Source organism: Podarcis bocagei (genome assembly GCF_964188305.1).
Source record: "Podarcis bocagei genome assembly, chromosome: 7".
Lineage (NCBI taxonomy): Eukaryota > Metazoa > Chordata > Lepidosauria > Squamata > Lacertidae > Podarcis > Podarcis bocagei.
The window spans coordinates 74,904,336-74,919,605 of NC_138132.1; the positions used below are offsets into that span (position 1 = coordinate 74,904,336).

At 47.8% G+C, this 15,270-nt stretch overlaps 1 protein-coding gene and 1 long non-coding RNA gene across 5 annotated transcripts in view; one reads left to right on the top strand and one right to left on the bottom strand.

Moving 5' to 3' along the window:
* Positions 1 to 5,050, top strand: part of C1QTNF12 (C1q and TNF related 12) — a 42,834-nt gene extending 37,784 nt beyond the window's left edge. For all 4 annotated transcript variants that reach the window (XM_081201674.1, XM_081201673.1, XM_081201676.1 and 1 more), the window contains one exon: positions 1,445 to 5,050. In XM_081201674.1, coding sequence (XP_081057800.1) covers positions 1,445 to 1,543 — 99 coding nt within the window. In that variant the 3' untranslated portion in view covers positions 1,544 to 5,050. The remainder of the gene's footprint in view (positions 1 to 1,444) is intronic.
* The window catches only part of LOC308591191, a 228,674-nt gene that overhangs the window by 187,981 nt on the left and 25,423 nt on the right, over positions 1 to 15,270 (bottom strand). The window lies entirely within an intron of this gene.

A 15,270-nucleotide genomic window follows, 5' to 3' on the forward strand; every position in this document is an offset into this window, starting at 1 on the left:
TCAAATCCCCGCAACGGGGTGCGCTCCCGTTGCTCGGTCCCTGCTCCTGCCAACCTAGCAGTTCGAAAGCACGTCAAAGTGCAAGTAGATAAATAGATACCGCTCTGGCGGGAAGGTAAACGGCGTTTCTGTTCGCTGCTCTGGTTCACCAGAAGCGGCTTAGTCATGCCAGCCATATGACCCGGAAGCTGTACACCGGCTCCCTCGGCCTATAGAGCGAGATGAGCGCCGCAACCCCAGAGTTGGCCACAACTGGACCTAATAGTCAGGGGTCCTTTTACCTTTACCTTTTAGAGCTGGCGGTAATGTAGCCTATAAAGAGCATCAGTGAATTGAGACGGACTCCCGCCCCTGGAGCCACCATTTTTATGCAACAGGTTCAGCAGGTGGGAAGAACCGTAGCTCAGTGGTAGGGCATCTGCTCTGCATGCAGAAGGTCCTGGGTTCAATCCCCGGCATCTCCATTATTAGGTTTTATTTTGTCTTAGGGCAGATTACAGTTAAAATTCTGAAAGTGCTGTAAAGCAGCTTCAAATTATAGAAATAAGATGGGTCCTAAAAACATGAACCTCAAGTGTCGAAAGCCAAGGTGTGCTTTGTCATGGAGGGGAGGGAGCCCCACAGCCTTCCACAGAGAAGGCCCTTTCCTGGTCTGCCACCCCCACCAACTCCTGAGGGTGGCGGAACAAGCAAAAAGGCCTCCTCTGCTGATTTCAGCACCCAGGAAGGTCTGTAGGGAAGGAGCAGGTCTTTGGGGTATTTCAGCCCTGAATGGTTCAGGGCAGTGCTCCCCAAACTTGGGTCTCCAGCTGGTTTTGGACTAGAATCATTCCCCCTGCCAGCTAGGTAGGGATGATGGGAGTTGTAGTCCAAAAAAGAGCTGGGGATCCAAGTTTGGGAAACACTGGCTTTGAACGCTAATGGGAGCACCTTCAATCAGACCTGGAAACAAACTGGCATTTCCTGGGCTTGTGGTTCTCTTGTAGCTTTGTACATTGGCTCCCAGTATGTTTCCAAGCACAATTCAAAGTGTTGGTGCTGACCTTTAAAGCCCTAAACGGCCTCGGTCCAGTATACCTGAAGGATCGTCTCCACCTCCATCGTTCTGCCCGGATACTGAGGTCTAGCGCCGAGGGCCTTCTGGTGGTTTCCTCACTGCAAGAAGCCAAGTTACAGGGAACCAGGCAGAGGGACTTCTCGGTAGTGGCGCCCACCCTGTGGCCCGCCCTGTGGAACGCCCTCCAACCAGATGTCAAAGAGAAAAACAACTACCAGACTTTTAGAAGACATCTGAAGGCAGCCTGTTTAACAGACTACTGTATTTTAATACTTTGTTGGTAGCCACCCAGAGTGGCTGGGGAAACCCAGCCAGATGGGCGGGGTATAGATAATAAATTCTTATTCTTATTCTTATTATTTCTTCTTCTCTTCCCTTGTGGTGCAGCCTGGACAATACACTTCCATCTTTGTCGACAACAGCGCCGGTGCCCCTGTCACCATTCAGAACGGATCCGATTTCATGGGGATGCTGGTGGGAGTCTAATCCGGGATGACCCTCGACGCAGGGGGGCAGGGGGATCAAGACGCAACCAAGGACCTGCTCGTCCGTACTTTGCCACCTCTGTCCCAGGGGATCGCCTTCTCTTTGCCATTAGGCTTCTCCAGCTGATTGACGCAAACAATACTTTCCCTTCTCCCCACGGCATAGCAATAATTCAAGAAGCAATAATTCAAGAAGACAAAAATCATGGGAGGTGAACAGTTCTTGCCACTGAACCTAAAAGACCAGATCTATTTCGCTCCCGGTACAGTATATTCACAGGACACCTTCACTTCCTCAACCTCGGCTCTGAGATCCAAAACTTTGCTTTTGCTTCGGGATACAGCGTTTTGTTTTTGAAAAGACCAACCTTCAAGGACACGTACTCTCATCTGAACTGGGGGGCGGGCTTGGTGCACTGTGGGTAAGTGGGTCTCTGAGAGCATAAGAAAAAGAAAGGTGGTTCCAAAGCAGAGCAACCTGCTTTGCGTGTAGAAGGTCCTTAGTCCAGCCCCCAGCATGATTTGAGAAACAGCAGACTCCCTTCTGAAAGGATTCCTGTTTTCTGATTCCACCCTACCTAATTGGTTTCCTTTAAAAAAAAAAAAAGGCCTAAAAAGCTCCTTGCAATTTAATGCCGAACCGTTTTTTAATCAGCCTTCCTGTTGCAGATGCAAAAGCATGTCCCACACAAAATAGATGGAGAGCAACTAAGTCCCTTGGACCAGTTACTCTCTCTGGACATCAATTGGTGGTGGGGGTTTCTTTAAATCTGTTCCTGGCAAGGAATCTATGCAGGCCCCTCTTGTGAACCACTTAGACTTTCCCAAAGGAAGCAAAGGATCCAACTATATGGTTGTAGCCTATGATGTCCCACTCAGAACAGACCCATTGAAATTAATGGACTGAAGCATCCTGTTACTGTCAATGAGTCTCCTCTGAGTCCAACTAGCATTGGACACAACCCAAAACAAATGGAATAGCTGCAAAGTTATTCTAACAGGTGGGTTGCAAGTCGCAGGAAAAGCTGATGAAGGAGAGGGGAGTCCCCACTTTCAGAAGGGGGTTTCATGCATTCATCCTTCAAATTCTCCATCTTCACCACATCCCTGAATTTTGTTGACATTCCAGCCCTGCTTTCAAGTGATCGTTGTCGGCTTGCGTGTTTGTGTGTATGTGTGTTTGTGTGCTGGCTCTGGCTGAGTTGAAAAACAGTTTAATAATTATTATAATTGAGAAGAGAACTGTATATTATTTAAATTATCTGTGCTTGACTGCAAGTGCCCAGCCTCACTATATACAAAGGCCGAGGAAGGCAAGTCTGGAGCTATTTGTAATTGGTGTGACGTCGCCAGAGTGATTTCTGACGGGATTTTGCCACTCCGGGGGGAAAGAGAAGGGGGACACGCTCCCACCAAGCACAGACTCCCGAAGAGACAGAAAGGATGTGTTTGGGCTCAAGCATTATCACGGCAGCTGGCAGATTTCCGCTAATTTCTTTCCAGAGACTTTGACATGCAATTGTGGACTTAACCATCAACACCCAGCCTGCACCTTCAAAGGCTCCCCACCCCGACTGCTTAAGAATCACCTCCCCAGGCCTTTTGTTGCGTTTCAAAGTAACCCCATTAGGGCAGGACAAAGTGTTACTAATCCATTTCCCCCCTCTGCATCCGTATGATGGGCTCTCATTCGTCTCCTAACCTCGTAGATACACTTCTCTGCCCTCCCTGTGTGGGAAGCAGGTAGTGATTTAAACAGTCCACACCTGTCCACTCTGAGCAGGGCAGGATCCTGCTGGATAGCTCACTTGGTTAGAGCGTGGTGCTGTTAACACCAAGTTCGCGGATTCAATCCCCATAAGAGGCAGCTCAGGGTCCCTTCCAACTCTATGATTCTATGAGATGTCAGCAGTGGGCAGGGATGGATTTAGCAGCCTGGTACTGGCAGGAGAAATGTCCAGCAGGGGAGCTGTCCAGCAACGACCTAGTGCTGGTTCAGCAAAGCTTTTACATTAGCCAACAGACTGGGCGAGACGGGGAGTGTGTGTGTGTGTGTTATAGCAGGCCAGCTTTTCCTGCCTCTTCCTGGCTTCTCAGCAGGGCCCTGTTCCCGGAACGTAAACTTGTGTTTGCCTCCTCTGAAGTAGGGAGAGAGAAATTTGGTTTGTTTTACGTTTTGATGTGCACCTACCTGGTTTGCACTTCCCAAAACAACATGTAAAATCACGGCTATCCTTTAAAAATCTCTGAATTTTGTGGTGCAGTTCTCGAACCAAAAAGAAAGAAAAAATGCATGTATTGGGGAAAATAGCATCGCAAAACACATCCTGTTAAGGAAAACAGCTTGCGAAAACATCTGCGTTCAGCAAAATAGCGTACCAAAAATATATAAAGGTAAAGGGACCCCTGACCATTAGGTCCAGTCGCAGACGACTCTGGGGTTGCGGTGCTCATCTCGCTTTATTGGCCGAGGGAGCTGGCATACAGCTTCCGGGTCATGTGGCCAGCATGACTAAGCCGCTTCTGGCGAACCAGAGCAGCACACGGAAACGCCATTTACCTTCCCGCCTGTGCGGTCCCTATTTATCTACTTGCACTTTGACGTGCTTTCGAACTGCTAGGTTGGCAGGAGCTGGGACCAAGCAATGGGAGCTCACCCCGTCGTGGGGATTCGAACCACTGACCATCTGATTGGCAAGTCCTAGGCTCTGTGGTTTAACCCACAGTGCCACCCACACCCCACCAAAAATATATATGGGTGGATTAGAGGACTTGCCCGCTACAACACAAACGAGTCTTTGAGAAGACTTTTAAAAAATGCAGAAATGGACCACTTGAGAATGGGGAAATGAGAAACCAAAATGGAAGGATTTGTCCACCCCAGTTCCCAAGGAGGGATGAAGGAAAGGAGGCCTGCAAAACACACACTCCATCTCCAATGATGGGGTTGGGCACAGACTCGTTGCTTCTGCTTGTTCAGTCTCAGGAGGGTCAGGAACAGGATCTGCAGCTAGGTGGGGAGTCCCAGCAGAAAGAACATTGGGTTCCTTCATGTTTCAGCCCGCTAGGTGAAGGCATCACCTGAGGTGGTGGCCTCAGAATGGGGTCATGGGAAATGTAATTCCCTCTGATCCCAGTCTGTGCTGGGAGCCATGGTAAGGACTGGATTTCCCTCTTCTTTGCAGGAGGACCTATCATGTTCAGGGGCCAGGAAATGAACACAGAGCATCGTGACCAATGACCATGGGGACATGGAGCTGTCAATTTGGGCATCGGCTTCTTTTATCTTGCAACATTTAGTCCTACCCTAGGTCTTTTACCAAGCAAAACATTTCCCGCAAGCTGGGTGATTTATTTCAATTTCAATTTTGAATAAGAATGGGGGTGCGTGTGTGTCAAGAAACGGGGAGAGGGAGATTATTTCAAGCAAGCGCAACCCTTCTAGTAGCGCCTCTTGCCTTTATCGTCTTATGTTTTAATAAGATATATTAATAAATCTGTATATTTAGTCACCTTGTATACACAGCAGCCCTCGGGGCACGCATTTAAAGCTGTAAACATATCATTGCACACTGGAGGGGCTGCCAAGCAGCCTGGCATGGGATCGGCAGGCTGGCGGGGAGAGTGTTGACTTATTTATGGAACTGGCTTGGCATTGACTGCGATGAAAGCTTGTGAAGGATAACGTGGTGCAAACAGTCTCTCTACTGCACTGTTTTCAGTCTGGCTTAAAAGCTCTAGGTTGCATCCGGTGCTAGTTCTGCTCAGAGTAAACCCATTGGAGTTAATAGACATGGCTACCTTGAGTCAATTGCATTCAATGGCTTTACTCTGTTCAGAAGAGAGAATTCAGCTCTTCACTTTTCTCATACAGTACAATCCTAATGGATCGTCTTCTATGTTAGTCCAACTCAAAGTAGACTCACTGGGCCTTATCCAATGCAGCAGCTCGGCTGGTGCACAGAATTTCTATGTGCAAAATGGATCTTCCTCTTTCTTCCCTCCCCTGTACCCTCTAAATTAGCTCTGAAAGTTTGGGGGACCCTCCAGAGCAGATTTATTTGGGGGTGCTTAACTAAGTGGAGAGGAAACAGAAATATTGTTGCACCAGCAGAACCCCATTGGGTTCATCAGTTTCATTGGGTGGCATTCAATGCTATTCCTCCTCAGAGTAGACCCATTGAAGTTAATGGGCATGACTAACTTAGATTAGTTCATTTCAATGAAGGACTTAGTTGAATACAGCCCTGTGGGTGGTAATTAACCAAATGTAACAGTCGGCCTGTTGAAACTAATGTAGCTAACTGGTTAAATAATTTTAGTAGGTCTATTCTGAGTAAAACTTTATTGAATGCCACCCAGTGGGTCAACTCAGAGTAAGATTTTGTTGGATACAAACCAAAAGGATTGCAATATTTAAAATTGGGATTTCTTACCTGGGATTGCACAAGAGTTCTAAGAAATCAAGGCAGTTTAGAAACGTTCAGTCCACCATCTTGATTCAAAATGGCGCCCACTTGTACCCAAGCACAAAACTGCTCCTTGATCTCAGGAACCATCATGCAAAATTTGGTTACGATGACTTTAGAGGTGTCCAAATGCGTCATGAACAGGCAAACAACTTTCCCAAACGTGTAACAAGACTAGCAACCTATTACCCAGCATTGCTTGGGAATTCTAAGAAACCAAAATGTCAGTACAGTTTTGAAATCACTTGTTAAAATGCAGTGCAACTTCCAAAGCTTGGCTCTGCCATTTTGATTCAAAGCGGCTTCCAATCCTAAGCGGAAACCAAAACCTGCTCCTCAAACTCAGGAACTGTTATGGGAAATTTAGTGATGACATCAGTGCATCCACATCAGTGCCATTTTGAGACGTCTGGCCCGCCATCTTGATTCAAGATGCCACCTAATTCTATCCAAACATAGATGAAAGCCGCCTTCTTGAATTCAGCAACCGTGATGCCAAATTTGGTGACGACATCTTAAGAGAAAACGGGCAGACCTACAAACAACTTTCCCAAATATCCAAGATAACAGAAGAATAAGACAGTGGTTAGGATAAGGAGTCTGGTGCCTTCCAAGTGTTGTTGGACTCCATCTCCCATCAGCCCCAGCCAGCATGACCACCGGCCAGGGATGATGGGAGCTGTAGGCAGGTGACATCTGGCAGGTTCCTCAGCCCTGGAGAACAAGACTCAGTTGCTTTCTCACTTCCTTTCATCCTGTGCTTCCAGCAAACCATGGTTTGCTTGAACGATGGTGTAGCACAACACTGGTTAACCCTAACCATACCCCTTTCCAATGGTACACACACCTGAAAATAAAGGATGCCCACCACACTAAATAAATGGCACCTTCAAAAAAATGATCCTTGGAATGGAGCCTTTGGGGAAATAAAAAATGGGAACCCAATGGAGCTTCAAGAGCTCTGGTAAGTTCCACCTCTCAACCCATGGGAAGGACTGCAGCTCAGTGGCAGAGCATTCCTGTTTCAACCCCTGACATCTCCAGGTAAGGCTGTGTGATACCCCTGTTGGAAAACCCGGAGAGTCAGTGCAGACAATACTGAGTTAGGCAGACCAATAGCCTGCCTTAATGTGACAGCTTCCTATAAATTTGAGGGAGGGATGTGGCTCGGAGGCAGAATTTCTGCTTTGCATGCAGAAGGTCCCGGGTTCAATCCCAAATGACATCTCCAGGGCTGGGAGAGACTCTGGTTCTGAAATCCTGAAGAACTGCTGCAGGTCAGTGCAGACCAGGTGTGGGGAAACCTGTAGCTCTTCAGATGCTGACAGACTACAACTCCCATCATGCCTGCCCATTGACCATGCTTGCTGGGACCGATGGGAGTTGTAGTTCCACCGCATCTAAAGTTTCCCCACACTTAGTGTAGACAACACTGAGCTCAAAAGCCCAACGTTCCCATATTTTCCGAAACAAATCTCCCTGAAAACAGCTGAAACACCCTCCTCCGCATATATTGCAAATGGGAGCGTGTGTGAGAGAACTTTTTGACTCAGCCCTAAGGGGAAGTAAACAGGTGTGGATTTTATAGGTGTTGCTGGACGCCTGTCGTCCATAAGCCCCAGCTTTTATTATAATGGTGGTTTATTATGATTTATTCAATTTATATTATGCCCTTTATCAAAAGATCATAGGGCGGTGTACAACATTAAGAACGTATTTTACTGCACATAATGGATTTTTGGATTTTAATATCCTGCTTTAAAGGAGTCTCAAAGCGGCTAACAATCTCCTTTCCCTTCCTCCCCCACAACAAACACTCTGTGAGGTGAGCAGGGCTGAGAGACTTCAAAGAAGTGTGACTAGCCCAAGGTCACCCAGCAGCTGCATGTGGAGGAGCGGAGATGCGAACCCGGTTCACCAGATTACGAGTCCACTGCTCTTAACTACTCCACCACACTGGACATAAAACAAAGCATAGTAATAGACAACAACAACAACAACAACAATAATAATAATAATAATAATAATAATAATAATAATAATAATAATAATAATAATAGAATCACCACGACAGTCCCCTTCATCACCTTTAACAGGCTATATATTATTTAATGGCCGATGGTTTGGGTAAAGAGAAATGTTTTTGCCTGGCGCCTTAAGGCATGTAATGTTGGCACCAGGCGAGCTGCTCTGGGGAGATCATTCCACAATTAGGAAGCCACCACAGAAAAGGCCCGTTCTCGAGTTGCCACCTTCCAAACCTCTTGGCTGACAATAAATAGAGGAGGGACTCAGAATACAAGTGTTTGTCAACATTGGTTTGTATGGGGAGAGGCGGTCCTTACGGTATTGAGGTCCTGAGCTGTGTAGTGTCCACGTCTATGTATTGACACTAGAGAAGTGGAAGGGAGGGTGAGAACAGGGCAGGAGTCTCTGTGTGTGGCTGCCCCATGTTGCGGTCCATTGGACTGCAAGTGGCAACCTTCTCAGTACAGAACCTTCCGGAACTATTTTCAAGAACATTAGGGCATGGAAAGAGGTCCACTTCTCTTCACGGGGAGTGGTTAACTTCTTTTGACGCAATTGGGTCAAATGTTTCCAGTTTCTTTTTATATTAAGTTGCTAAGGATGGAGACAGGTGCACCTCACCAGGGAAGGCATTCCACAACCAGGGAGCCACCACTGAAAAGGCCCTGTCAGAGGTCGGTGGCAACTGGGCAACTCCCGGTTTTCCTTACAACTCCATGTGCAAAAGGGTTAAAGACGTATAATAAAATAACTGTGTTTTGCACGCAGAAGGGTCCCAGGTTTAAGCCTCAGTCTCTTCAGTTGGATGGGGGAATAAGTGGCAGTAAATATCCTTGTCTCAAACTGTGGCGAGTTGCTGCCAGTCAGAGTAGACAATACTAGGTTAGATGGATCAACGGTCTGACTTGGTGTAAGGCAGCCTCCCACATTCAAATCCTAAGTGAACTGATGAGGAAATGCCTCCCAGTGAGCTGTAGTTCAGCACTCTTAATAAACTACAGTTCCCAGGATTCCTTTCATGCTTAATTGTAGGGATGGAGGAGAAGTTCATTTCGGTTCACATTCCAACCAAAACAGCCCTCCATTGACATTTATGCTCTTCTGGATTTTGCAGTGCAGTTTTCCAGTCAAGCATTGAGTGCAAAGGAGTCATATGCTAAAGTGTGTACACCCCCCCCCCCATATTATGGAAAATAACCTACAAAAATGCATCATATTAGGGGGAAATACTTTGCATGCATACACACACACACCACACACACACACACACACCACACACACACACACACACACAGTGGTACCTCTGGTTACATACTTACCTGTATTTTTTCGCTCTATAAGATGCACCAGACCATAAGACGCACCTAGTTTTTGAAGGAGGAAAACAAGGGGGGGGGGGAAATCTGAATCTCAGAAGCCAGAACAACAAGAGGGATCGCTGCGGAGCGAAAGTAGCAATCCCTCTTGCTGTTCTGGCTTCTGGGATAGCTGCACAGCCTGCATTCGCTCCATAAGACGCACACACATTTCCCCCTACTTTTTAGGAGGGAAAAAGTGAGTCTTATAGAGCAAAAAATACGGCAATTCATTCTGGAGGTCCGTTCGTAACCTGAAACTGTTCTTCACCTGAAGCACCACTTTAGCTAATGGGGCCTCCTGCTGCCGCTGCACGATTTTTGTTCTCATCCTGAAGCAAAGTTCTTAACTCGAGGTACTATTTCTGGCTTAGCGGAGTCTGTAACCTGAAGCGTATGTAACCTGAGGCGTATGTAACCTGAGGTACCACTATATATAAATATATATGACAAGATTTGCATTAAAATATTAATAAATATTCAGGAGGACTTTAAAAATGCAAACCTCAACACTGATGTGAAAATATGAAGAACTGAGCTTAAGAATGAAAGAATTAGAAACTGAAATTGACAAATTTGCCCACCCTTGGGTTGCAGCCCACTGACGTCTTTTAAAAGCATTCCGCTTAGGACTTGGAAGACAACTTTCTTAACGAAAACCAGAGTAACATATAAATTGCAAACTGATCCAGGAATGTGGGGATCTGAATTAACGTTGGGGAAAAATGAGAAACTGAAATGGATGGATTTGCCCAGCCTTAATACTTGAGAGACCTCTTTATCCCTTGTGCTCCCAGTGGATTGCTGCAGTCTGCGGGAGAGTTCCAAAGATGCCATCAGCCTGCTCTGCAGTGACACAGAACAGGGCCTTCATTGTGGCAGCCCCTGTTCCCTGGAACAGCATCCTTGTCAAGATACGACAGGAGCCCACTTTCTTGGCTTTCTGGAAACAACTGAAGATATTTTTGTCGCCACAGGCTTTCACAGCGGGAGTCTTTGCCACACGTGTCCACTTATTAGGGTTTTGCTCTTGTTTTGAATGTATTTGTTGTTTTATACTCTGTAAATTGCCTCGAGATGCTGGTTTAGAAGGCAATGAATTCATTAACGATAAAGAGACAGCTCCGAATATCACCACTTTGTTCCGCAAAACGTGGGGGAGATGGACCCTCAACCTCTCGAGGAACACGCTTAACAGATGGCGTGTCCAATGTGACCGCATTCCTAGCAGGTTTACTTGTGAGTAAGCCCCCTCCAAGCCTCCAAGCCAACGCAGCTTCCTCCCAAATAGGTGCCAGCTTGCATCGGGGCACAAGATGCAAGCGGCCTGAGCTGGGAGAGACTGGGTATCTGCCCCCGCCATCTCTCCTCGCTCATATGGCCAATCCCTCTGGCACCCAGACAGCTCTGTGGCTCCGCTCTCCTGCGGCCTTTGAATATTTTCCCTGGCAGGGACTTGACAGGTTATGGGGTTTTTCTTTTCTTTTCTTTTCTTTCTTTTTCTAAGCCCTCTTCAGATTTCAGGTTTTCGTAAATGATTTTGATGCCACGCTCCAGACTGACTCCTTGGGTATTTACATTGGATTAGCGGGAGGCTCACAGCATTCCCTCGACCAAGAGAGATGAAAAAGCTCAGGGGATGTAAATGCGAGTGGCAGAGCGTTTAACCCTTCGTAGGAAATAAGGCAGGCATAGGCAAACCCGGCCCTCCAGATGTTTTGGGACTGCAACTCCCATCATCCCTGACCACTGGTCCTGTTAGCTAGGGATGGTGGGAGTTGTAGTCCCAAAACATCTGGAGGGCCGGGTTTGCCTATGCCTGAAATAAGGGAATAAGAAGAGCCCTGCTGGATCAGGCCAGTGGAAATCCTCAAGCCAGACCTGAGCACAAGAGCCCACTCCCCTCCTGTGGTTTCCAGAAACTGGTTTCCAGAAGCAGCTATTGATAGCCTCATCCTCCAGGATAATATTGTTACAAAAGTCGTGTGGCACCCCCACCCCCAATCTCTGCAAGATTCCTGGGCGTTCCAGGCACTCGCTCAGGGGCTGTGTTCCTTTGGAGAACTGAGACACAGCAGAGACTGCTGTAGCTTTAAGAAATATGGATTACCCCCCTATTTACGCCTTCTGCCTGCATGTGGGGAGTCCAGATCTCACAGCACGGTCATTTCAAGAGGGGCTTGTCCCCCGCAGCAATGCAGCCAGCCTTCAGCCAACCTGCCCAAGATGGATCCCGGTCTTTCTTCTTCCCAGAATGCCCAGGTAAAAGCTCTCTTTTCCTGTCACCTCGCACCCAGTTACCCTGGCAACCTTCCAAACCCCCAGTCTCTGTTACACCTCAGGTCAATGGAGGGAGGACAGTTCTCTTACATTGCCAGTGGCCCTGTATTGTTTCTTCATGGCTCCAGCATGTCTAGGTCATTTTGCAGTGGCTAGATCAGGAATCCCTCAGGGGCTTGTATTTCTCCCTTCTCATCCCAAAGAATCAAAATCCTATCACTTATTAATTTCTAGGGTTTAGGGGGATTCCCCCCCAAAAAAACCCCTATAACAATATATACTAGTAGCCATTGATAGACTTCTCCGCCATGTGATAACAAAAAGCAGCATCTCCTGGCCTTTAAAGACAAGTGGGTTACAAATAAGCACCTTAGAAGATCCCTGCTGGATCAGGCCCAGTGCCCATTAATCTAGCATCCTGTTCTCACAGTGGCCAACCGGATGCCTGTAGGGAACCAGCAATCAGAACCTGGGTGCAACAGTGACTGTCCGCAGTTGTGATTCCCAGGGGCTGGGAATGGAGAGGCACACAGCTTCCAAAGGTGACGGTGGATCTGGCTGAAGGCATGTCTACACCAGCATCCGGTTTGCCAGTCAGATGCTTCCGGGAAGGCTGCCAGAAGGACCTGAGGGCAAGTGCCCTCAGCAAGGGGGAAGGAGAAGTAGAGTGGAGGGTGTTAGGGATGGGCTGAGACTCCAAACAGGAGCCGCCCCTGATAGGACACTGTGCTGAGAAGGAGCCAAATTTGGTGGAGAGGATTCCCATGTCTGGATGTGCCTGGGGCCACACCCCATGAAACCATCCCTCCACTGACGCAATAGATATCCTTGGAGAGTTGACACACCTCTCTCGTGTGTTTGTGTGTTTGCATTTCCTTTGACAGTCTATTTGGGGTGTGGCACATGAGCCTGTCTGGTGTGTGTGTGTGTGTGTGTGTGTGAGAGAGAGAGAGAGAGAGAGAGAGACTGTCTGTAGAAGGGAGGTAAGGTAAGTGTACCCCTGACCATTAGGTCCAGTCGTGGATGACTCTGGGGTTGTGGCACTCATCTTGTTCTGAGGGAGCCGGCGTTTGTCCGCAGACAGCTTCCGGGTCATGTGGCCAGCATGACAAAGCCACTTCTGGTGAACCAGAGCAGCGCACGGAAACGTTGTTTACCTTCCCACCGGAGCAGTACTTATTTATCTACTTGCACTTTAATGTGCTTTTTAACTGCTAGGTGGGCAGGAGCTGGGACCGAGCAACGGGAGCTCCCCCCGTCGCGGGGATTCGAACTGCTGACCTTCTGATCGGCAAGCCCTAGGCTCTGTGGTTTAGACCACAGTGCCACCCGCGTCCCGTTTACTGTCTGTATATTTTGTTACACAAGCCTCATCCCTGCCGTTGAGACTGTCCCTTTGCACAAAGGACAGTCCTCTCTTTTAGGAATGGGGAACCTCGCACCCTCCAAGTGGTGTTGAACTATAATTCCCATCAGCCCTAGATGTTGGCCCATACCAGTGAGGGGCTGATGAGAGTTGTAGTCTGATAACACCTGGAGGCCTACAGGGGCCTCATCCTGGCTCTCCTTGAAGAGAAGACCAGTCTAGTTTGAAAAGAAGGAACCCTAAGAAGGCAGCCTCTGAATATCAGTTGGTGGGGATCACAAGGCCAGGATTCAGGGTCATGCAGTGGTTTTGATTAGTAGAGGATGTGGAAGAAAAGGAAATAAGAGCTTCCTCATCCAGCACATAATGATGAACACAGGAAACTGCCTTCTGTGGAGTCAGGCCACCTAGCTCCATGTTGTTTACACTGACTGGCAGCAGCTCTCCGGGGTTTAAGAACATGGCACATGGCTCCTGGAATCTTACCTGCAAGGGAATGTGGTCCCTGGGCTGAAGAAAGGACATGCCCTCCTGGTCTACAGCTTCCTAACAAGACCAGTAAAGTTAGCAGCAATCCCCTCCCCATCTGCAAAAATGTCTTCACTCCCCAAGAAAGCCTGAAACCAGCCTCTGCTTTTGCAGGGATGACTTTGGGGGAACTGCTGTGGAATGGGATGAACAGACAGACAGACAGGCAGGCAGGGTAGATAGATACTTCAACTCAGCCTTAGCTAAGAACCATGCAAATATAATATATATATATTATTGTTTGGATTAACATCAGGAAGAACTTTCTGACAGTAAGAGCTGTTCAACAGCAGAACAGTTTACCTTGGCAGGTTGTGGACTCTCCTTCCATGGAGGTTTTTAAGCAGAGGTTGGATGGCCATCTGCCATGGATGCTTGAGTTGAGATTCCTGCATTGCAGGGAGTTGGACTAGATGACCCCTGGGGTCCCTTCTAACTCGACAATTCTATGTTTCTATGACCCACTGAAATCAATGGATGCCTGTTAGCCATATTAACCTCAGTGGGTCTAAGAAGGACTGTCACTGAATGCAAGCCCTTGGTTCTGCCATGCTGAACTTCACCTGGGTATTCTTTTTCTCGGTAAATTCCTGCCCCCCCCCCCATTTTGCCATCCATGAATTTTAGTCCCTGCAGAACAATTTCTGGCTGAGCCAGCTGCCCTGTTCTCCCCGCACCTCTGTTTCGATGCCCTTGGCAGTGTGCCGATCTTCCTTCCCGGCTTACAGAGCTTTGCTATGTGCGAGTTTACAGTGTAACACAAATCATTTTTGGATGTTCCAAACTGAAGAGAAAGAGAGAGAGAGAGAGAGGTGGGGAGGTTATGTTTCAGCCTAGCATGAAATGGCAATTTTTACGTTGCCAGTACTGACCACAGTTTTTCTTGCTGATTTTTGTGGGTTGCACGCCAGCCTTCGAAGTTATAAAACACCTGCTTGCTTGAAGTTGTTTCTATTCCCATTTAAGTTTACGGCGTGCAGTCTGGCAAATAAAATGTGCTTTTAAAATGTGTTGGTTTTTTGTTGCTTTTTAAAGAAGCATCTGCTGTTTTTCCTGGCTGGCGTAAGACTTTAAGAAAATCTGAAGGATAACGGTGAACACAGTCCATCTGAATCTAGGCTGGTTGGCCAGCTTTTTTCACAGGTAGAACCTTGCTCTTGCTGGCAACAGTGGTGACACCCAGGTGGAAATCTGAGGAGTGGGGGATGTTATACCTGTTGGGTATCTAGGTAACTAAAAATGCATTCTGGGTGTCGTAAAATGGCAGGAATGGGGGCCAATGAAACTAGTGGACAAAACTGTGAAAAACAAGGGACCCCTGACCATTAGGTCCAGTCGTGGCCGACTCTGGGGTTGCGGCGTTCATCTCGCTTTATTGGCCGAGGGAGCCGGTGTACAGCTTCTGGGTCATGTGGCCAGCATGACCAAGCAGCTTCTGGCGAACTAGAGCAGCGCACGGAAACGCCGTTTACCTTCCCGCCAGAGTGGTACCTATTTATCTACTTGTACTTTGACGTGCTTTCGAACTGCTAGGTTGGCAGGAACAGGGACCAAGCAACAGGAGCTCACCCCGTTGCGGGAATTCGAACCACCAGCCTTCTGATTGGCAAGTCCTAGGCTCTGTGGTTTAACCCACAGCACCACCCATGTACCCTCTTGGGTTAATCAAAAAACCCCCACAAAACCCTGCCCATGTCCTCCT